Here is a 25,482-nt window from a genome sequence, read left to right as displayed (position 1 = left end):
TGAAATACAAAATAATCTTAGAAGATTTTCTTAAAAAAAGTAATTTTAAAAGATTATCTTCTGTTTTCTTATTTAACAAGATACTTATGAAAATATAGTCAAAATATCTTCTACTTCTGATTCTTTTTCTGAATCTGAACAGTAAGATTTAAAGTTAATTCTTAATCTTTTTGCTAAAGAATCTCAGAAAAAGAATGATGTTCTTGTGCAAAAAAAACTAAATATCTATATCTTGAGTATTTAAAAAATCTTTTCTTTTTCAAGAAACACAAGATACTGCTATCTTTAAGAATTCTGAACTACTAAATCTTAAGAAAAGAATTACTTAACTTCAAAATCAGAAAACATTATCTACTAAGAATAACAGTAGTAATACTATCCAAATCAGCTCTCAAGAGAAAGTATTTATTAGCAAATACTTTTAAATCATACTTTTCTGCTCTAAAGACTGAACTAAATACTGAATCTTCAGTCAAATCTTCTTTACTTTCTAAAAGTAAATAGTAAAGAAGATAAAAAATGATCTTCTGAGCTAAAACTCCTTAGAAAAAAGAGATTAGTTTTTAAGATAAATACTTAAGTACTTGAAAAGATTAGTAACAAAGTCTTCTTTTTCAGAAATAGAATAAATAACAGCTTTATTAAAGTAAATCTTACTAAAAAATCAGTAATTTTTTCTATTGCTAAGTTATTTAGAGATCAATCTCTAATTCTAATAATAATAAAAGACTTTTCAGCTGATTTTCTTCAAAAATACAAGCAGATCTGGATATCTACATTCTCAGATCTAATAAACTTTGATATAGAGAGAGTGTGAAAACTTATAAAAATAAGTACTGAGAAGTCTTTGTAGTTCATAATATTTCTACAGAAATCTTCAATATAAAGAATAAATTATCTCTTCTAAAAGAAGAAATAGAAACCTTTAATTTTATTTCTCTAACGAAAACTCCAATCTGGCTATCTTCTGCTGAAAAAATAGAATACAGAAAAGACATGCATCTGCTGCTTTTTATACTACAATAGCTGAAAATCCAAAAATAATTATAATTGCTGGACAAATTCTTAAAGTTTGTAAATACAAACAGCTAGAGAGATTTAGAAGTAATATACAATACTTTAACTGTGAGATGTATAATTATACAGCATTAAACTGCAATTAATAGAGATTGTAAGATATTTGTAGAATTCAGAATAACTCTAAGAATTACTTGAGAGAGTAGAGGTTTGCAGCTAAATATCTAATTATTCAGTTAGATTTAAAGAGAGCTATTTCAGTAGCTATAAAGTTACTTTAAATATTCTGAGTCTTAAGGGCTTCTATAAGACTGTAAAGTAAATATTTAAAAAGTTTTTCTTTTTAATAATATTAAAATCAAGTTAACATAATCTACAAGCAAGTAAAATCTACAAGCAAGCAAAAGATTGAATTAAAGCATCTTAACTAACTAGAATTTAACTCAAAATATCTACACTCAACAATCCCTAAATAGAGTAAATTATATTCTAATAGAACTATAGCAGCTTCTTGTATGACCTAAAATATAGCAGTCTATACCTTGATAATATCTGTAAATATGATGCAGGTGCTGAGACTGCAGACTCAGAAAGTTAAGTAACTAACTATTTAATAGATTGAGCAGATAAAATAGCTAGCTCAGCAATCTCTTCTCTAGTTAGATCTTTTTAATATTAAGTTCAGTACTTAGATCTTGTATGTTTTTGCTTCTTTTTTCTTATTTACAGTAAATATATTCTGATAATTGCTTCTTTATAATAGTAGTGTTGACTATTCTATATTTACAGGTCTTGATAATTTAGTTAAATTCTTTTATTAAGCTCTGGAATAAGCTCTCAAGCTTCTACTTTATAAGATTCTTAATATTATTCACCTATCTATTACTGGAAGTTGTAAGATGTTTATAAAATTCAGAATAATACTGAGTTTACTAGATTAATTAGCTGAGAAAGTAGAAGTTTAAAGTTAAATATCTAGCTGATGAAGAATCTAATCTAAATTAAATAAGATTCTAGATTTAGCTAAATAAGAAATCCTCTTTTAACTAGTATTTATTAAGAATATAGTCGATCACCTTCTTGCTATATAAGATTTTATCTCTTTTTCTCTCTGTATTGATCAGAACTGAATGTTAAATCTGATTAAACACTGTACAGAGCTCAAATATCACTATTTCAGATACTATAATTAATTATAAGTAAATAAAATGTGAGAATAGAAAGATTATTCAGACTTAGTTTAAGACTCTGGAGAATATAATTACTAAGCATGGAATTCTAATAAAAGATATCTATAACTTTAATAAGACTGGATTTGCAATAGATCTCTGTATAACTACTAAGATTATTACTAGTACTAAGTACTATAGCTGAGTAAAACTTCTATAGTCTGGAAATTAAGAATAAGTTACAGTGATTAAATTAATTAATAGTTCAAACTAGGTCTTGTCTCTATACATTATTCTTAAGATGCAAAATCTATAGAAATACTGATTTGACAGACTTTCAGCTAGCTGAAAACTTGATATTAGTTCTAATAACTAGACTACAGATAAGATAAAAAGTAAATAACTAACTAGATTATTTATTTCTGCTGCAAATTTACAGAGAGTTAGTACTTATATACTTCTTATTCTGAATAAGTATAGCAATTATCTTATCTTAGAATTTAACTATATCTGCAAGAAGAATAAGATTATTTCCCTATATATGCCAGTATATTTATTTCATCTCTTGCAGTCTTTCAATATAAGTATTTTTGTAGTTTTGAAGCAGATATATGGCAGTCTATAGAGGTGTGGAACAAAAGTTCCCAGAAAGCTTATACAGACAATACTGTTTTACAAATACCTACTACCCCACCAAATTTGCTAGGAAACTCAAAATACCTCTGAAATTGACTAGTCACTCTTATCTGAATCCTGTTTCAAATTCTCATCTTCAGTATCCTCCCAAAGATCTTCTCTACCCAAATTATATAGAGTAGCTAGAGCTTCAGCAGCTTCCAAAGTCTCTAGACCAGCTGCTCAAGAATCTGCCCCAAGATCCTGCTATTGACAGAGCTTTTGCTTAAGATATTGATTCTTCTATACACAAGGTGCCTTATAATCACCCTCTCTATACTCATTACCCTCTTCCAAGCATATAATCTCTTGAATATGATGTGGAATCTACTCAATCTACTGTTGAATCTTTACTTGTGGCAGCTCTTTCCAGACTTTCTTCCATTCATGTTCAGCAGTCTTAGATTCTCATGGGGTGTCTTTAGCAGTTATATGTCACTTGAGCCACATCCAGGCAGGTTCAATCATATTCAAATCTGATGAATTGCTAGGTCAAAGTAAGCAGTTGATCTTGTGTATATTGTAGAGCTTTTGTTAGTAAAAATGAGTATGTGCTGGAGCTCCATCTTCTAGAATAACAGTATTGGGTCAGAATCCAAGAGATTTCTTGATGAAAGAAAATAATTTGACAAGAAGGACCTCCTAGAATAAAAGAAGTATCAGATTAGCTAGAGAATTCAATAGTAAGATGATAGAATCTTAACACCTTCTGATATCTATATTAATCAACTCCCTCCTTGCCTCATTAAACAAGCTTACCAGTTTTCACAGTGAATTTAAAAGTTGGCTTTCTTTCATGGTTTGGACAAATTCATAAACAGTGAATTCCATTGACAAGCTTCTATTCCTCTCTTATCTTTATCTTACAGTTAATATTCAAGACATCCAGTTTCTTTTAAGCTTGATATTTGGCTGCTGCAATCTCTGATTTCCAAATATGATAGAGTCCCTTCTTCTTGTATGTAAAGCAGCCCTAAAACATGAAATCTGAGAACTTCTTCTATTATCAGTATATACAGATAGAATTATAAGCTTCTCAGAATCTTCTTCATACACAAACTACTTCTCTTCTATACCTAAGAACTACAGAAGTTTTATCAGTTCAGATAACATTTTTCCAGTTCTCTAGAGTTCAGTTCTTATAGGCAAGACAGAATCTGAGTCTTTTTTTTCTTGCAGATTCAGTTAGATCTGGTTTTCAAGTTAGTTTGACAATAACAAAGTCATGTTTCTTAAGAATTTGCAAAACACTTGAATGAAATATACCAGCTTTAAATACCAGAATCTCAGTAGATTTCTCTCTTTCTGAGTGGCTCTTAGTTACAGAGATAATGATTCCAGCTTTTTTGATGCTTATTTTCTTCAGCCAGTCTGATCTAGAAGTATCTTTTACATAACTGAAAGAAATTTAAGGGTCATTCTTGAGATCAAAGCCACAGTCTTTTGCTTGCTTTTGAATATTATAGAGAGTAGAAAGAGAAATCTGAAGAGTATGAGAAACATCTAAGATAGAAATTTCATAAGAGATCAAAGCAAGAGCTTGAATTCATGTAACAAGCTTATTATGGAGAGAGATTTCTCTGGAAGGCATGGTGGGCAGATTTGATGTTTGAACTTGAAGAGATTTGAAAAAAAAGTGAGAGCCAGACTGTTCATTGAATAATAGGAGATACCTGCTACCCCACCAAATTTTGGTGGGGCAGCAGGTAACTGCAATACATTGAAACAAAATAGAGTTTCCGGGAACTTTTGTTCCACACCTCTGTAGTTAAACAGTAAATACAGCTTGAAATTAATATTATTAAGAAGGAAGATTTTCTGAATATCTATTCTACAGCATGTACAGAGATCTTCAAGACTTAGAATATTTAATATTAATAGCTTTATGACTAGTCAGTAAAAAGATAATAAAATACTATAACTTTAGAAATAATTCTTATATTTAAATAATTCTTATAATTTACAAAGTTTATTGTATCTGTATAGTATCTTCTTCATTTTGTAATGATCAGACATAGACTTGTTAAGATATAAGAGAGCAAAAGATTGAGATTTGTATGTGTATTTTAGTGTCCCGCTCACTTGGTTGTCCTGCTCAGTTGTGGAATATGTTATAAGTTTTCTGAAGTAAAGTCTCTTATTATAAATTATTAACAGATTGTAAGAGAGATTTCTTGTTGACTATATAATCTTATAGTTAAAGACTTTTCTTTTATATCTTAAATTTTATGAAATTTTGTTAAACAAAAATTATTTACTAAAAATTACTCAATTTCTTGCTTTATTTAAATATCATAAAGATAAAATCAAAAGTATATATTTATATAATATTAAGTATGGAAAAAAAGAATATAAGTAATATCTACTACTATAATTATTAGTTTCAGCTTGTAAAAATTTAATTTGTATTAATTTTGACTTAATTAAATATTAGTTTTGCTAACTATCTTCCAGCTTCAGAAAAAAGCTTTATAAATACTATACTGTGTTAAATATCTACAATTTTAATAATAAAAGAGTTTGTATTTGGAATTGGAAAGTAAATTATTACTATAGAAACTTTAAAGTCAGATAAATCCTAGAAATAATATAAAATAGAAGCAGGGACTTTACATTTTTACTAATATATATTTATATAAACAGAACAGCACTTTATTATTTATTACTTTTAAAACAGAATTAGAAGATCTTAATATATAAAAAGACTTATAAAGTCTTTACAATGTTTCTTAATTATAAAAGTATTAATCTCTCTTCTTGTCTCTCTTTATATATATTTGCTTGACATTGCTTCTTTTCTCTTTAGAAGAGCAGTCAAATTACAAACTATCTTAGAGAATCTTGAAATAAAGTATCTATAAAAGTTTACAAATTCTAAAAAATCTGAATCTCTTTCTTGCTGATTAGCTCTGATCAGTCAAGAATAATATTTATATAGCTTTTCTCTATAAGAACATCTTTTGATGTTATAATAATATATTTAAGATAATTAATTTTGTGAGCATTGAACTTATACTTTGCCAGCTTATAATAAAAATCTGTATTTTTAAGTATAGTATGAATTTTACATACTTCTTATAATCTTTCTTACAAGCCAACTACACAACTTATATCATCTAGATAGATTACTGTAAACATATTCAGATATTTGCTAAGTATCTTTTATAATATATGATTGAAAGGCTGCTGGTCCATTCATGAGTTTAAAAAGCACTATTAAGTACTTAAATAGTTTTATAAAGTTCAAAATACAATCTTCCACTTATTCTATTTTACAAATTCTTAATCTATAGTAAGTATTCTTGATATTTAACTAAGTGAATATTGCAGCTTCTGCAAGCTTATATAATATATTTTTACTTAATAATAGAGAATATTTATTCTTGACTATTTTTAAATTCAGATTACAATAGTTCACACATATTCTTAATCTACTATTTTTTCTTGAACATAAACAGAATAAGTGCTCTTGTGAATAATTTAAAAAACTAGATGAATCTATAAGTTAGAGCACTACTCAGATATTGAAAAGGGTTTCTTGCTCAGCTTATAAAAGTCTGTATATTCTTTTAAATTCTGGCTGCTTTCCTGACTTAAGATCTATAGTCAAATTATCTTCACAGTATAATAGCAGCTTTCAAGCTCTCTTGTTACTAAATACTTTTATAAGTTTGCAGTAGACTTCTGATATCTAAAAATCTAGATCTGCTATCATCATCTGTTCTAATTTATAAAAAAGTTATTATATAAATGAACTTCTCTTCTTTCACTAGCTTCAAGAGATTAATTAGTTTAATCTTTGCAAGTGAATTATAATATACTATTTGAAACTCTAGTCTTAGTTTCTTAAAATATATTTTGACAGAAACTAGCAGTTGTGCCGCAAGCAAGTGATGATTGTAAATATAAGAGATAAGATACTAGTGAGTTTGAGCTGGCTGCAGTGACACAACCTGAAAGTTACAGACTTCAAAAAATAGATTCATAATCCTTTCTACAAAAATAATATTCTTATGATTTATAGTAGTTTTACTCTCTAAGGCTAGCTTCATAGCTAATCACAAACTAATCTCTAGAGATTGATAACTAAAATCTATTAGTGCTGATCAGATGATACTTCTGTTAGTTAGACTTTACATATCTAGAATAATAGAAAGAAAAGCAAGAAGACTGTTCTTGAATAACTTCATTATATTAATTCTATCTACTTGCAGCTGCTTAATTTTCTATTTATTATTCTTCTTCTTAAGACAGTTTTTTGTAAAATACTTCTTTTGACTACACTTAAACCACTTCTTATTCTTTCTTTTCTCAAACCTTTATAATTCTTGATAAGATCTCTTTTCATCTTCTAAACAAATCTCTAGAATTAGCTTCTCTTATTTATTTACGGTCTTGAGTTATTAATTTTTATGTCTTTGCAAGCACTCTAACTGAATTAATAGACTTCACATGCAAGACATTCTTTACATGAGCTACTGACACACTTGATCAGTCAGATAGCTAGTGCAAACTTTACAGATGCTTTATTTCAAAATTCTTTAAAATAGCTTGTTACATATGATCTGACTGCTCTTCTGAAGAGAGAAAAGTCTAAGTTAAATATATATATATATATATATATAAATAAGAAAGATTTATAACTGAAGCAGATATTTTACTACTTTGAAGAGAGTATTTTACAGAATTATTTTATTATAAAGAGGAAAATTAGATTAAAAATAGATATATCTAAGTTTACAACATATAATATTCTATCACAACTGGTAAAGAATAATATTTGAGATTTATTAGATTTTTATTTATAGAAAAATACAATTTGTAGAGATATATTATAATATTTATAATCAGAAACTGCTTATAATTCTAGAGTTATTTAAATATTGATAGTGTTGGTTGAAAGTCATAAGTATTAGTTCAAGTTCTTACAGATTATAATAACTTATATTATTTTCAAACTATTTAACATCTCTTATAAAGATAGATCTGCTGAATGCAAAGATTAATAGTCTTTTAGTTGTAAGTCTGTAAAATAACTAAGAGTAATACTTATAAAGAAGCAAAGGATTAGAAAAAAGTTAAGAATAAAACTAACTATTTAGCTTAAGCGTCTTTTAATTAAAGAAAAGAGAAAGAAGATACAAAGACATGACTTATCTTTGTAAGGTTTTTAAGTTATAATCAAGAAACTACTTATAAAGATTGACTTGAATAATATATATAATATAAAGAAAATTATGATACAAATTCAGATAGTTAAAGATCTAACTTCTAAGAAGAATTTTTCTAAGAAGAATAACTTTAATCTGGTAATATTTTTGTTCAATCTACTGTAAAGCAATAATTTTACAGCTAAAATCTATAAAGATATTAAAATAAATATAAAGAAATTTATAATATAAAAGAAGAAAAAGAGTCTACTCTATAGAAATAATTATGTACATATTTTACAGAATAAGTCTTTATGAATAAAGTTAATCAAATTATTATAATCTATTTCTTGTAAAATTTTTACTCTAGTATTAATATATAAGCTTCTAGCTTATAAATGATTTTAATTAAAAATGGGAGAACTGGTGATGAAGTATTTTAAAGTTTATAAAATTTATTAGAGCTCAAGAAAAGTTTATAAGCTTCAAAGAGAATTAATATTTTTACTAATCTTAAATAGCTTTTGAAAATCTCTTAGTATAGATATTATTACAGATCTTTTTATAAGCCTGAATCTTGAAAAAGATACAGTTTGACTATATATTCTAGTTAATAATAAATAGACTTATAAAGAAAGCTCATTTTATCTTTATAATAAAGAAACTAATATTAGAGAAATTAGCTTATCTCTTTATATATAAAATAGTGAAATCACATAAATCATCTGCAAGTATAATACCAGATTAAGCATCTCTGTTCGCAAGTGAATTCTAAAGTAATTTAACTTATATCTTAAAGATTAGAAGAATAATAAGCACAGTATTCTACTCACAAACAGACAATTAAATTAAAAGATTGAATAGCTTACTGGAGTAGTATCTGCAAAACTGTATTTATTATAATCAATATAACTGGATGATGTAACTATTAATAATAAAGAAGATAATAAACTTAAAAAAGAAGAATTATAAGCTATAGTATAGAGTATACTAAAAAGAATTATAATAATAAAAAAAACTAAGATATGAATTTCTGTAAGTAATATCTGTTTACTAAACAAGTTAGTTCAAGAATTCTATAGTAGAAATACAGACAAATCTGATTTACAAAAAAAATAAATGAAGTAGTAAAGTAAGAATATATAAAATAGAGGAAAAAAAGCATGGTTAAATTAATTAAAAAAAACCTAAACTAAAAATTATATAAAGAGTTTCTAACTTCTTCTATAAAAAATATTATATAATAATTATTTATCATCTTACTACGGGAAAGAGCAGATAAGATACTTATAATATAAATAATTATATACTTTTAATTCATGTTTGAGATTTATTTTTTAAAAAGAGGTTATTATTGTAGCTCTGCTAGACTCTGTTATAGATAAAGTACTTTTGTTCTGATACTGACTGAGCTCTCTAGAGCTCAAGCTACAAGAATTCTCTTGTGAAACTGAGTACACATAGCTAACTAATTTAAATTATTTAAACCAGTAATAAGTACAAGTTTTTAAATAAACTTATAATATTATTCTCTTTTGTACACGTATAATTCTTGTATCTCTGTATAAAGTAAAAGATCTAAAAGAATTGTTAGATTGATTTTCAAAATATTAGTAAAGAAGATAGTCAGAAGTAAAGGAGATAAAGTTAATCTAAGATTATTATTATTAATCTTGCAAAGAAAATACTGAATAGTTTTAAGTATTTTATATAATTACAATAATTACATATCTTATCAGAGCAGAGAAAATAGTAATTGTAATTTAAAGAAGATTGACTGTAAACTAACATATAATAGAAAATACTTATATTATTAGTCAGAGTTAGTGCAATCACAATTATAAAGAGAGAAGAAGATATAGCAGAACTCTAACTTTATTAGTATATAAATTAATATTAGCTTACAGAAGATATTTACAGCTTAAGCTAATAAGAAGAGAGCAGTAGCTGATAAAGAAAGAGAGGGAGAAGTAATACTCTAGAATTATTAATTATAAGTATATTTCAGCTTCTCAAGACTACTTACTAAAGATTTAAATACCTGAATTATAAGAAGAGAAGAGGTCAAGATCCTCTCTAAAATAGATAGAGAGACAGAGAAAGAGAAAGAGAGAATATAAATTAGTACAAATTACACTAGCAAGCATCAGTCATAGATCAAATTTTATATAAATACAAGGTTTCACAATCATACAAGACCAAAATATAAAGATTTATAAGTGAACTTATTAGTCTGTGGTCTATATAATCAAACAAGAGAAGCACTAAAATATAGCTATAGTAATCTTTTAAATTATTAGAGATCTTCTGCAAGTCTGTCTTCTATATAAAGCTGTGCTTAAAAAGTTCACTTATCTTTATAAAAAATAATAAAGACTAAAAAAAAAAAAAAAGAAAGAAGAAAATAAAAAGTAAAAGAAAGCTTTTTCTTAAGCTAGCTTTTATTATCTCATAGTAATATAAAGCTAGCAAGAATAATAAAATCTCTCTATATATTATTATATTATTGAGCTTTATTGTTTTATTCAGATTAAGATGGTGTTTATATTATATCTATAGTAAGACTTTTTTTCTTATAAAAAAGGTTTTATTTTCTCAAGAAACTTTTCATTTTCTATTTATAAAGATTTTTAATAAGACAGACTATCTTCTTAATAAATCAAGACTTTACAAGAAAGAAAAATTGTAAGAATTTATTTATAAATATTTTCTATAAATAAACAATACTTGTAAGAGCTAGAAGTTACTCACAAAATATTGAGAAAATATGTATTTTACAAGATACTAAGTTACATACTTGCAAGCACATATAAAAGACAGTCACTATGAAGGTGCGTCTCAGAAGTCTTTACGCACGCTAGTAATTAGGCTAGTACCAGAAATACATTGAACCTCACCAAATTAGTATGGATCAGCCTGTACCTTTGATCAGAGATTCATTCCTCCTCTTGTACATCTTCCCAAGTGTTCATATCTCCAAGATGTAAAGCTGCTAAAGTCTCTGCAGCTTTTAATCTACTAGCTAAGCAATCCTTTCCTAGATTCTGCTATTTTGAGATCTTTCCCTTTAAACACTGACCTTTATACTCATTCTCTCCCTCAAGCTGTATAATCTCTTGAATGTGATGTGGAATTCGCTCAATCCACTGTTAAATCTTCTCTTGCAAAAGCTCATTCCAGGCTTGCAGCCAAACCTCTCTTGCAGTCTTGGTTTCATGTGGAGCTCCATGAGAAGTTGTACGCCTTTTCATCCACATCTAAGCAGGCTCAATTGCATTTAAATCTGGTGAATTCCCTGGCCAAAGCAGCTGCTTTATTCCATGTAAACTATATAACTTTCTCTGCACAAAATGAATATGTGCTGGTGCTCCATCTTCTTGCACTAGAGTCTTTGGTTAATCTTTAAGGCACTTCTTTGCAAAGGGAATGAGCTTGGGAATAAGAACCTCCTAGTTAGAATAAAACAAGAAATTAGCCTTTATTTCAGTAGAAATTCAGAAAATATTCAGATTTTTTGGTATCTATACCAATTTACTCCTCCATTACCTTTGCAAACCAGCTTTCCATTCTTCTCTGTGAACTGAAAGGCTGGCCTTTTTCCAGGGATTCCATGAAGCTTCATCTATTGCATAGCAGTATTGGGCTCCCATTCCTCTTTTGCCTCAGCTTCTCTTGCAATATTAAGCTTATTCAATTTCTTTTGAGCTTGCTGCTTCTCTGCAGAGGTCTCTGCAGTCTAAATATGACAAGAACCCTTCTTTTCATAGGTAAAACAGCCCCAAAACATGAAAGTTGAAGCCTTCTTCCATCTCTGCCAGATACAGGTTTGATCATAAGTCTTTAAAGTTGTTCTCCATACATGAAAAGCTTCCTGTCAATGCCTCAAGACAACTGAAGTCTTATCTGTCCAGATAACATTCTTCCAGTCATCTAGAGTCTAATCCTTGTGAGCAGTAGCAAATTTCAGCCTTTTCTCTCTTATAGACTCAGTTAAACCAGGTTTCCAAGTAGGTTTGACATTAATAAAGCCATAACACTGCAGAATTTGCCAAACACTTGAGTGGGATATACCAGATTCAAAGGCAAAAATCTCAGTGGATTTCTCTTAGCCAGCTCTATCCTTTCAAATCAAATTCAATATCTCAGATTCTTTACTGGAATCTATCTCTTTAGGGTGTCCTGATCACTTTGCATCTTCAACAAATGAAATATTCATTTGCTGGTTCTCTTGAGGCTTATAGTTACAGTCTTTGGCTTGTTTTTCAATTGCCTGGAGAGTTCTAGCAGGAATTCCTAGAGCAGTAGAGACTTCATTAACTGGTATTCCCCAAGAGACTAAAGCTAGAGCTTGGATGTGAATAGCAATTAGATGAAACTGATTATTTTTAGGCATTGGAAATTATTTGAGATGAGATTCAAGCTGGCAATTGTTTTGAAATCAGAAGGTACTTGTAGGTCCGTAGTTATTTGGTTGAAGGGTATTGTACTTTTGACACAGCTATAATTACTAGCGTGCGTAAAGACTTCTGAGACACACCTCCGTACACAAATCTCTTATAAAGACTAGTAGCAATCTTGTTTGCAGTTGTACACAATTGCTAAAAGAATATATAAGATGTTTACCTTCACATTTTTTTTCACTATGTAACTACTACTAGCGGTCTATTGCCATACTAATCTGCAAAGTAAACTTTTTTTTTAAGTTTCTATTGAACATTTTATAACTTTATTTTATCAGATCTTGTTAAATCATTCTCAATCTTCTGCTATTGTACTGTAAGATTTATAACATATTTGTTCATATAATAATTTTTTACTTTTCCAGAGTTTAATACTTATAATATTTCTGACCATTTTAATAATTGTAGCCATCAAATGACTAGAGCTTCAACAAAATTAACTCTTATAAAAATAGCAGTGTCTTAACAATAAAATAAGATATTCAAATTAGATATTAAATACTAGTAAAAAAAACAGAATATTATATAATGTAATCCACAACCAAGCAGAGCAACCAAGTAAGCAGGACACCAAAATACACATACAAAATCTCAACTTTTTGCTCTCTTATATCTGAACAACATTGTTAAATATAGACTTTAGAATGTAGATGTAGAGTATATAGATATTTAATAAATAGTCTTATTAATTTGATTTATTTAACTCTATTATTTGTGAAGATACTTTGATACATGCTAGTAAAAAGATAATAAAATACTATAACTTAAGAAATAATTATTATATTTAAATAATTCTTATAATTTACAAAGTTTATTATATCTGTATAGTATCTTTCTCATTTTATAATGATCAAACATAGACTTGTTAAGAGATATAAGAGAGCAAAAGGTTGAGAGTTGTATATTTATCTTGGTATCCTGCTTGGTTGTCCTGCTTAGTTGTAGATTACATTATAAGGTTTTATATATTATCTAAAACCTTTTTTGTTGACTTAACTAATACTATAACTGAAGCGGAAGCTAGTTATTTTTAATTTCTTTAAAGTTAGTTAAAGTAACAGTATTATGTAAATTTTAAAAAGCAGGCAGAGTTAATTTTAATCTAGAAGAGTTAGATTATTAAACTAAAATGTTTTAGCCTTTTAAGTAGCTATTGAAGCCTTTTACTATCTTTTTATATTAAAAGGTCTTTTTTGAGCAGCTTTTTTTAATCTACTAGTACTTTAAACTTATCTTAAAAGTGTACAAGTCTCTAATATATTAAGCTCCTTTTTAAGTTTTTTTAAACAATTTTATTAACTTCTTCTTAGTGTTTAATACTAAATTGAATAATTCTAGAATCAGAGTTAGAATAAAAGGCTAATTTTTGTGTTTATCTAATATCTTGCTTTCTTGCTTCTTTAGTGGAAGAATATTTAACATTGGACATAGTTGAATTTCTTAACATCATAATATGGTATATAACACTTATTCTATAACTCAGTTAATTCTTGTTTAAATTGGACAAAATAATTCTTTAAAAGTTATTTCTTTACTTAAGAAGTTCTTCAATTTTCAAGTGAATTTCCCTGCTAGTTGTTGAGATATAAGTAGAAATACATGCTGCCAGCTTTAACCTGCCTATCAGAAACACTTTTCACACTATTACTCAGCAATTACAAGGGCTTTTCCTCTGAATTTTGAGAGATAAACTCAATAATACTCTCTAAACAAACTGCCAAATTTTTCTTATTAACATAATCTACAAGCGAGTGAAATCCCTAAGCAAGTGAAAAATTAAATTAAGCTATCATAACTAACTAGAATTTAACCTGAAATATTTATGCTCAACAACCCTTAAATAGATTAAATTACATTGCAATAGGACTACAGTAGCTTCTTCTTGTATAGCCTAAAATATAGTAGTTTGTACACCTTGGTGATACCTGTGGACATGATGCAGACTCTGAAATTACAGGCTTAGAGAATTGAGTAACTGACCATTCAACAGATTGAGTAGGTAGAATAGCAAGCTCAGCAATCTTTTCTCTAGTTAGACCTTTTTCATATTGAATTCAGTGCTTACATTCTGTATGCTTTTGCTTCTCTTTCTTATTTGCAGCAAATATATCCTGATATTGCTTCTTTATAATAGTGATGTTGATCATTCTATATTTACAGACCTTGATAATTTAGTTAAATTCTTTCATTAAGCCCTGAGTAAGTTCTCAAGCCCCTGCTTCATAAGATTCTTAATCTTATCCACCTGCCTATGCAACTACCAGAGGCTGCTTGATATTTGTAGGATCCAGAATAACTAAGAGTTACTAGGTTAGCTAGCTGGAGAAGTAGAGATTTGAAGTTGAATATTCAGCTGCTGAATAATCTTCCTATTTTCACATTTTGCTTGTTTGTAATTATAGCATCTGGAATAGCAACATTTGAGCTCTATACAGTATTTAATCAGATTTGACATTCAGTTCTTGCTAATACAGAGGGAAAAAAGATAAAATCTTGTGTGGCAAGAAGATCATTAGCCATATTCTTAACAAATGCTAGTTTGAAGGAGATTCCTTATTTAGCTAGATCTAGAATTTATTGAACTAGCTGATTCTCTTCAAGCTTAGTTAATTTGATTAAATTTGTGTGAAGACTAGTTCTTGTATATCTTTCTTTCGCTCAATGATATAAGGTAGTATAAGACATATTAAATAGCTGTAAGCTTCAGCAATTGAGCTAATTTCTTGCTTTTTAAGAGTAGAAATAGCAACTTCAATCTTGCACTCTATTTCTATAAAGAATCTTGCATTTTTATTGTGAACTAGTGGTATTCTGACGCGTTAAAGTAGATGGTTGAGAAAGTTAAAAAAATATCTTTTGCTTTTGTGGTTTTTACTTGCTTGTAGATTATGTTATATTTTTTTATTTGTTGTTGTATAATAATATTACACTTTTTTTATCTGAAAAATCTCTTACTGAACAATCTCTTATTTTGATTTTTCTTGCTAAGATTCTTTCTTACTTATATTTTGTTAAGATGTGCCAAGCAAGCTAGAGTTCCTCTATCAACTTGATATTCTTGATATAGCTGAGCTAAATTGATCTCTGCAAATTCTTAGTAATCTTTACTAAATAGTATAACATATTTCACAGTGAACTCAGACACATGGTGAACTTGGACACTTTTGCACGTGATATACATAGTCTGATTTTTCAGCATCAATCAAATCTTTTAGTTTTCATCATCATATATTTATTTCACAGTAAAAATGAGCACAAACAGATATTTTTTAGCTGTTTCTACAGTAAAGAACCAAGAATTGAGTCAACAGAAAGCTGCTACATTATATAATATTCCTTTTTCAAGTTTAAATAATTATGTAATTTCATTTACTCCAGTTGTACAGAGCCTGTGTATGATATCTAGACATGGCTTGCATCTCTACATGGTGCCTGAGACTATTAACCTATTTGGTGAAGCTAAGCAAGCTATCTTAAAAAGGTTTTATATCACGTGCAAAAGTGCAAAAGTGTCCAAGTTTACTGTGTGTCTGAATTCGCCGTGAAATACATTACATTATACTATTTGGTAGCTGAGGAATCAGAATCAATTAAGCTAGTATTTGGGACCAGGATAGAATCTTATTTTCTATTGAAGCTCATTCTGATCCTGAATTTAAAAACAGCTAGGATCCCAAATATGAAATCTCAGTCCCATGTCTCATTCTACTCAAGAGCTTGAGATCCTGTTCTTATTTCTATCTCATAAATTATTTCCCAGTTCTGTTCTCAAATAGAAAATTATATTTCACATCCTATTCCAGCAGAGAAGGTAGGCTCCCATTTCTTGTCCCAGCTAGATCTATAGTGAGACTGAGATGAGATTAGGTTTTCCAGCCTCATTATATTAAATTTATAGAGAAAAGTCAAACTGATCAAATTTTGTGTAAACTATTACCAAATTTTGTTACTTTTTTGATAAAGGTGAAACTCTTAGAAAAATCAATTTAATTGTGAAAAAAAACAAAGTATTAAAACTAATTAATGACTGAAGCTAGCAAATAACCAGAAACTATGTCAAGATACTAGTTTCTATGTAGTTAGCCTCCAGCTTAGCGGCTTGAATCTTTTTTGATCTGATGCAAAGTTTTCATCTTACTTCTCATCCTACAATCCTTTAGAATAAGACAAGGGAGAGTACGCACATCTATTGAGTTCACATTCTGTGATTCCTGTAGCTTCTGCATATGGTTAGTAGCCTTGTAGATCTTTTGAGAAACTGTGTAAATAACAAGTTCATTATTGTTATTATTATTATTATTATTATTCTCTTTATCTTTCTTTTTCTTCTTCTTTTTCTTCTTCTTCTTCTCCTTCTGCTCCTTTAGAACCAGCTTTGGGAACTAAACAGAAGCTCTAATACTGATTATTTGATAGATAGAGACTCTGTCAGCATTAGAGAAAGGCAGAGAGATGATGGTAGGCAGTGGCAGTAATAAAGCAGCAGCAGCAGCAGTAGTTAACAGAACAGAAACAGCATGCAGATAGCAAGTATTAGTAGCAGAGACAGAGATAGCAGAAGCAGAGTAATCAGACACATTAATTAGACTGAAATAGTTTAATCTGATTATAGCACTGATGTCAAGAATAAGCTTCAGATTGTTGGTGTTGATTATAATATACTTATAATATGTCATTATTATAACAGAGTCTATATTACTCAGTATAATTATTAATGCTATTGTTAATAATAACTTATACTCAAACAGAGTGTACAAAATTGCTTCAGCAGTCTTCTGAAGTAAACTTAATAATAGTATGTTATTAGTGATATTTATGTTTTTGGTTACAGAATAAAATAATTTTCTGAATCAATTGCTGAAATAGAGTCACTGAGAGAATTAGCTTAATAGAGTTCTGAAAGTAGTGAATTTTCTTAATAGTATCTATTTTATGAATTAGCGTCAAGACTGTTACCAAAAATTGTTAATTTTTAATATATAAGTCCTGGACTTTCAATTATAAATAGAGAGACAGAGGCAGAGATTCTTCTGATTAAAGTTAGTTAGATTAATATCTTTATTAGCTTTATACTAATTGTTCTAGTTTAGAGCTTATTCTTTTAATGTGGTCTTGTGCCACTTCTCTCCAGCTGTGCAAAAATAAATATGCATAAAGAAAACTAATACCTTATCAGTAAATAATGTGTGCCAGAGCAGTATTCTGCAAGCACTTATCTCTTAATATAATCTATTTTGTTGCAGCACAGATTCTTGTACAGAAGTGTTGAAGAACAGTAAATAATTAGAGAGAGGAAGAATTATCAACAGTAGTTCTGAAGAAAAAGAAGAAGAAGAGAAAGAGAAAAAGAAAAAAAGAAAGACTAATCTTATGTTATTATTCTGCAGCCAGTATAGCAATAATATGTTGAGCTTGTCTATAGCAATATGGCTCTAGAATGTAAATAATATGTATAGTAATCATTCTACACGAGTACTTAATTAATATACTCTATAATCTTATTATCCTGTAGCTAATAGTAACAATATGTTGAGCTTGTCTATAGTAATGTGTCTGTAGAATGTAAACAATATACATAGTAACTATTTTATATAAGTAGTTGGTTAATACACTCTATAATTTTATTATGCAGTGTCTTTAATTCAACCCATTGCATACAACTGTGAAGATAGGGCCAAAATAATATTTAATGAGAGAGAAGATCTGTATGATATGAAAGCACTATCAGATCTTGAAAGATCATTAAAAAAATATATTCAAGACAGAAGAAACAGATTGCAAGATATAATATACTGAAGAGAATCTGAGTCAAATATGAGTAGTATGTACTTTCAATAATTTGTGTTGAATTATATTAATATTTATTGCAGACAGAATAGCAGCAAGAAAAATTGCAAGGTAATTAAGAATAAAGTTATTGAACAGCTGATAATCAAATAATTTATTAAGAATAAGTCAAAAGAGTATTATAAGCATCAGCTCATAATCTCTTAGTAAAAAAAGAGAGAGAAGAAGAAGAAGTATTGCTGAGAAGAGACTATAGAAACTGAGAATGAAGCTTGGCAGAATAAGAAGATAGAATTTAAAAGTAATAAAATTTAGTAATAGTTCTGATATATTTAGGTCAAGATGCAGTATTTTATTACTGCATGTAAGCAGGCTCAGTTCTGTCAAATAATAGTCAAGCTTGAGATCAAGATTATATCTTATAATCATGATTATCTTACTGTGGTTGGTGTATTAAGAGAGAGAATTAAGAAGAAGATGAGAAAATTCCTGAGCTAATTACAAAATCTGATGAAAGACAACAATAGTTCACCTGCTTCAGAGAAGATAAAGAAAGATAATTTTGAAATTATAGTGTTCTCTAATAAGAACAATAAGAAGAATAATAAGATAGATGATAATTGAATTATTAATATCTAGAGAAGAAACTTAGATTTTTAATTCTTTTTTTACATTAATTTGAGAATAGAGTGCTATTAAATTAGCAAAATATTTTATTTTTCTGAAGAAGAATGTTTTTGTAGATGATAATAATTTTGTAGTTGATTACTGTGCAGAGTAGAATAAGTCTAACTAGCTAAAATTGTCAAATTTTGCTTGAACTATTACCAAACTTTGTTACTTCTTTGACTAAGACAGAACTCAGAGAAAAATCAATTTAATTATGAAAAAAAAAAAAAATCTAATTAATAACTGAAGCTAGCAAATAAGTGAAATCTACAGAGATTTCTTCAGAATTAATCATAGTTTAATATAAAAAACAATTTATATTGTAGAAGTAGCAGCATTATAAGTTATTTGTTATTTGATGGTTAGCTACTGAAGCTGCTCAGTTAGTTAAGAATAAGAAGTGTGGTGACCTCAACTGAAAGACAGAGCAACATTATTCTAATTTTTGGCCAAAATTTGATCAGATAACAGAGCATTTTAAAAGTACTTCAGAAGTAATTTGCAAGTATTGTCAAATCTTTCTCAGTTATTCAAGCTTTTCTTAAAATAATACAAGTAATCTGAAGAAGTATTTAATCAGTAAAGACTGCACAAAAACTGATAATAAACAGAGTAATACTCTGATTAACATGATGGTGGATTATGGATTCTAATTTTTCAAATATAACAAATTTTAGTAATGGTTCTGGTGTCTTAGTAATAGTTTTCAAAATATTCTTGAACAGATTCAGATCTGTCTATTTCTAAATATAATTAAGATAATTTTCTCTGACAGCTTGTGTAAATATTAATATTTTTGAATCTCTTATTTTATGTTATTGAGAATCCAGTATTCTGCAAATTAATAATCTTATTCAATTCTGCAATAGTATTACAGATACTCACATGAGAAATATTATATCAGATTATAAATAATATATATAATTAGCAATTCTGAAATCTTCTCTTTAATCATGATTCAATAATCAAGATATCTCTGACAGTAAATAATTAAACAAGTTCCAATAATCTTGTCTTTATAATAATTAATAATTATTATATTACAAAGAATTAAGAGTACTGTAAGTATTTACTAAGTTTTGAAACTTTAGAGAGTGCTTATACTGATAAGAATATAATAGAGATTCTTCAATAATTATTAGCAGTATAGATCTTGAGAGTAATATTGTTGTAATTACAAGTGATAATGCATCAAACAATAGTATCATGTAAGCACATCTTATATATTAGTTAAGGTCAGCATTGCAGCAGTTGAACAACACAACTAATTAAGATACAGAGAGTAAGATAATACTCTATCTTGCTTATATAATTTAACTTGTAGTTTGAGTACTGGTTTACAACCTCAAGATTCAGTCAGATAATAATACTCTATTAACTATCTTTAATAAGAGCTCAATTATTAATAATCTAGTATCAACAGATATATTTGCAAATACTCTTAGAAAGATAATGAAATTTAATAATAATCTTGATATACTTAAGTTGATTTACTAATCTTTGCTTAATAATAAATTTGTCTTGTTATTAATATAACTAATATCTTCTTCTAACTTACTATATGTTTCTGAGAATATCAACAAGAGAACTAGTGCAAGATGATTCAAGATATTTGCACAAGATGAAATTTTATCTATAAGATATATGTTCATGTCTTATTACTTTGACAAGCTGTGAACTCATGAATTCAGAACTTATTATCAAAATATCAAAGACTTTACTTAGTAAACCATAACTGAAAGCAACTAGAGTATATAATTAGACTGTTGCAGTTATTCAGTTAGTTTATCAAGATACTGTTCAAAACAACAGATCTAATAATTTATCTAGTATAGATAATCCACAATTATCTTTTCCAGTATTTAGAAAGAGAGAAGAACAAGACCCAACAGTTAATAATAAGAAAAAATATTAAAGAAGCTATTAAAGCTGCCAACTTAAAATTTCAGAAATACTATAGTGATACTAAGTATTTAAAAAGTGAGCTGCTAGCTGTAGCTGCTGCTCTTCATTTATTATACTGCATAAGAGTATATAATTCAGAGAATTAGACTAGTAACAAGTATAAAACATACTGACAATATATTTTGAAATTTTACAAAAAATATTATAAGAAATATGAACAGTCAAGAAAAGTAATACTTAATGTAAATGATGTATATTTATTATAAGTATTATTCTGATTTTCTCTTTGCTAACTTCTTTAGAATATTGAGTAAATCATTTTTGTGAGATTTTATTAAAGACAAGTAAATTTTCAAAATGAAATAGAGTAATATTTAAATAATAAAAATTTGATATTATCTTGAGCTCCAATTCTGAAACAGTGAAGAATGCTAGAGTCTGATTTTTTAACTGTTGCTTGAATAATAAGAAACATTCTGGCTATATCTTTAACAGAGATTGGAGTAAAGTGAATTTTTAATATTACTTAGAATACATATTATTATTAATAATCATGGCTTCATACATCTACAATCAAGAAGATTATACTGCTTAAACATGGAGACAAGATGTATATACTGAATAAAGTACTTATATCACATAAGAAATTAGCCAAGAAAATTATTCAAGATAATCAAGATAATTAAAATACTTCAGAGATTATACAGAAAGAGATTGCAAGTCTGCTAAATCTACTTCTTAATTCAGATAAGAAACAGAAAATACATTAATGTTATTAATAGATAGACTCAAGTAGCTAAAGTCTAATAGCTTGCAATATAATTTAATTATACAAAGAGCATTACCAAATTTTGTTACTTTTTCAAAGTTAAATAAATTGATAAAATTATGTTAGAATCATTACCAAATTTTGTTATCTTTTGACAACACAAATAGGACTGGGATTTTCAGTTCTATTCTACACTTTACTGGTCCTATCTCATATATAATATTGAAATCCTGATCCTATTTTATTTTATCATAGTCAGGTCCTGGATCTGTTCTACTAACTAGATTTTAATCTCAGTTCCAATCTCATTCTGATTCCAGCTCTCATGAAACCATCTCAATATGCTGTTAAACAACCTAGTTCTATTCCATTGAGCTGAGCTTTAACCTAATCTCATCTTCAAGATGGGAATTGGGACAGGAATCCAGGACTAGGTTGGAAAATCCTGGAACTGGATACCACTCTAGAATCAATTAGTGAAAAATAGCTTTTTAAATACTTATAGTAACTAAGTATTTTAAACTAGAAACAAGCTATACTAATTACATTATAAATTATAGCAGTTCTTATTAATTTTCTTGTATTTAAGAAAAAGAATCAAGCTAGATCTTTAGACAGATTTGCTATCTTTTTCAACTGATAAAAACATATGCTAGGCTTCTGATGCTGCTATATCTAGAAAAACCAGTTACTTCTCTTACTTTTCTGCTCAGAATATATATTATTTTTATAATATTAGCTCTGGTATCTTGAATGTGAGTCTTTACTATTAAATCTAAAAATATTCTTAGCTAGGTTTTTGACAGCTTTTCTGTAAAAAGCTCTCTGGTTTGAGACTTCTCTTTTAAAAGTATGTCTGCTGGTATTAATCTAACTGATTTTTGAGATATAATTACTTATGTCTCTTAGATTTACTAGCTTATTTTCTTGTATTGTAACTCTTCAATAGTTTTTTCATAGTTCTTATCCTAGAAGCTGTTCTTACAATTACAATCTTTAAAAAAAAAAAACTATATAGTTTGCTAGTTCTTTTAAAAACTAGTCTAAAATTTAATAGGTGTAGCTCTGACAAAAAAAAAATTTATTGTATTGAGATTTTCAAGACTTAGTAATGTTTACAACTAAACTAGTTTAGATTAACTAGCAAGTAGAATACAAAATAATCTCAGAAGATTTTTGTAAGAAAGTAATTTCAACAAAACTATTTTCTGTTTTTTTATTTAAGAAGATAATTTTTGAAAGTATAAGCAAAATATTTATCTTCTACTTCTGATTTTTCTTCTGAATTTAAATAGTAATAGTAAGATCTAAAGTCAATTTTAATTGTCTTGCTAAAGGATCTCAGAAAAAAATTGATTATCTTCTTATATAAGAAGAACTAAATACTTGTATTTCAAGTATTCAAAAAAATATTCTCTTCTCAAGAAAAACAAGATACTACTGTTTTTGACAACTCTGAACTACTAAATCTTAAGAAAAGAATTATACAGCTTAAAAATTAAGAAATATTATTTACTAAGAAAAATAGCAGTAATACTTCACAAATCTACTCTTAAGATTGCCATAACTCTAAGATAACAGATTTATTCTTTAGCAGCTAATATTTTCTAGTCTTTAATATATACTGCTTACAGACTCTTATTTACAGTAATCTACTTATTTTCTGAATTAATAAAAGTTATCTTGAGTATCTAATTATATATCTTATACCTTTTTATATTAGTATACTATTTCTTCTATAGTACTTTACACATACTTTATTATTATATATTCTGTGCAGTTTTGATATTTTTTTTAAATTATACAAGAGTCCTGGTTCTTTTCACTATCTCTTGTTATTATAAAATTTGCAGTTGTATTTTATATTAAAATTTGAAGTAATTTAAGTCTTTCACTTTCTTTTATTTTATATTCTAATACTAGTTATATATAGTTATTTTAAGTACTTTATCTGTCTTACATATTATATAATATATTTAGTCATTTTATATTTGTAACTATTTTACTGTAATACAGATTTTTTTTCTTTAGTAAGTATATTTTTTATAAGATTTAATTTTTTTTTTTTATAACATTAATCTTCTTTTATATTTCTTAAATTCTAATATTTTTCAGCTTTTTTCTTTCTTTAGTACTGGGTTGAGCTCTTTCTCTTTAATTAACTAATATTTATTATTATTATTATTATCTTGCTATTAAATTACTTATAATTTCTTGAATAATTATAAAATAATATCTGCTATCTTTTCTATCTTGGTAAATAATATAATTATTCTCACAATAAAAGCTTTAATAAATTTTGTTATAATTTGAATAATCTTTATATGAGATATTCTATAAACCTGATATATTTTATTCTTTTTCTCTCTTAGTATTATATCTGCAATACTGATAATGCTTAATATTATAATTATAATTTCTATAATAAATAAAGTCTTTTTATAAGTTTTATTTATTATTGAAACTCTTCTTGCTGTTTTTGTAAAGTTTGCATAAATATCTATAGATCAAATACTGAGTATATTTCTTATATATTAAGTTTTAAATTTTTGTTTAAAGTAATATTTATAATCAGTTAGTCCTTTTTTCTTGTTCTTATACACAGTTGTTTATATAACTTTCAGTCAACTATTTTAAATATCTTTAGTTTTCTTAAGTTATTGCTTGAGGATATTATTTAACTTCAGAGCTTTCTTTATTTTGTTCTAAAATTATTCTATAATAATTAAGATAATAAGTGAAGATTAAAATCTAACTTTATAAACAAAAAGATGAAAAAACAAACAATAAATTATTGAAAAAATCTAATTTATTAAACTATATAGACTAAACAAGTAATTATATTTAAATTCTTCTAGTGATATATTTGTAGAGCTGAATGCTATGAAATTATAATTATTCCTTTATTCATACTATCTTATTATTAGTTATAATTCTTGATATAAGATAATCAGTTAGTCTTATCATTCTCACTTATATTAATAGACTTGCAGAAATCGTATAGTACAGTTTTGTAATAAGATCTTTTATATAATAAAGCTACTGAGTTACTATACTTTTCCTCTTTAACCTCTCTAGAAGTATTTTTAATATCTTAATAAAAACTTTATAATTATTAATAATCTTAATTATATTATTATTATTATCATCTTTATCTTTATTATCATTAAGTTCTTTATCTTTTCTAATTATATAGGTGTGCAGTTATTTCAGGAAAACTTATAATTTTTTTTATCTACTCTTGAAAAATTTTAGTAAATTAACTTTAGTATCTTGAATATAAGCTTTTATTACCAAATTTAAGAATATTCTCAGCAAGATTTTGAAAGCTTCTCTGTAAAAAAACTTTCTAGTTTAATACTTCTCTTTAAAAAATATACTTAGTAGTACTAATCTAATCAATTTTTAAGATATAATTACTTATATTTCTTAGCTTTAGTAGCTTGTTATCTTATTTAGTAACTCATTACTAGTTTTTTTTATAGCTTTTACTCTGAAAGCTGTTTCTGTAATTATTACAGTCTTCAAAAAAAAGCTATAATTTACAAGTTCTCTAAAGAAAATAGTTTAGAATTTTAAAACATAGCTTTTAAAAAATTACTATATTAAAATTTTCAGCTTTTAATAAAATAAGTAAAATACTTTAAATTAACTAATAAGTAAGATATAAAATAATCTTAGAAGATATTAAAAAAAATAATTTTAAAATATTTTCTTCTGTTTTCTTATTTAAAAAAAATATTTCTTAAAAATATAATTAAAATACCCTTATATCTGATTCTTCTTCTAAATTTACATAGTAAGATTTAAAAATTAATTTTCAAGTTTTTTTTATTAAAGAATATTGAAAAAGCAGGATTATATTCTTATATAAAAAAAAC

General features: G+C 26.9%; 1 protein-coding gene across 1 annotated transcript; it reads right to left on the bottom strand.

Moving 5' to 3' along the window:
* Window positions 1-16,605: 16,605 nt before the first annotated feature.
* Window positions 16,606-17,147, bottom strand: CIMG_11291 (uncharacterized protein; the record flags this gene model as incomplete). Its single annotated transcript, XM_012358396.1, has 3 exons — window positions 16,606-16,617; window positions 16,656-16,853; window positions 17,049-17,147. The coding sequence occupies 3 exons, from the start codon at window positions 17,145-17,147 to the stop codon at window positions 16,606-16,608; spliced, it is 309 nt and encodes a 102-aa protein (XP_012213819.1).
* Between the last annotated feature and the right edge of the window lie 8,335 nt (window positions 17,148-25,482).

This window comes from Coccidioides immitis (assembly GCF_000149335.2).
Source record: "Coccidioides immitis RS genomic scaffold supercont3.4, whole genome shotgun sequence".
In the NCBI taxonomy this organism is placed as follows: Eukaryota; Fungi; Ascomycota; class Eurotiomycetes; order Onygenales; family Onygenaceae; genus Coccidioides; species Coccidioides immitis.
Note: the sequence above shows the minus strand (reverse complement) of the source record. Positions and strands in the feature narration are given on the sequence as shown.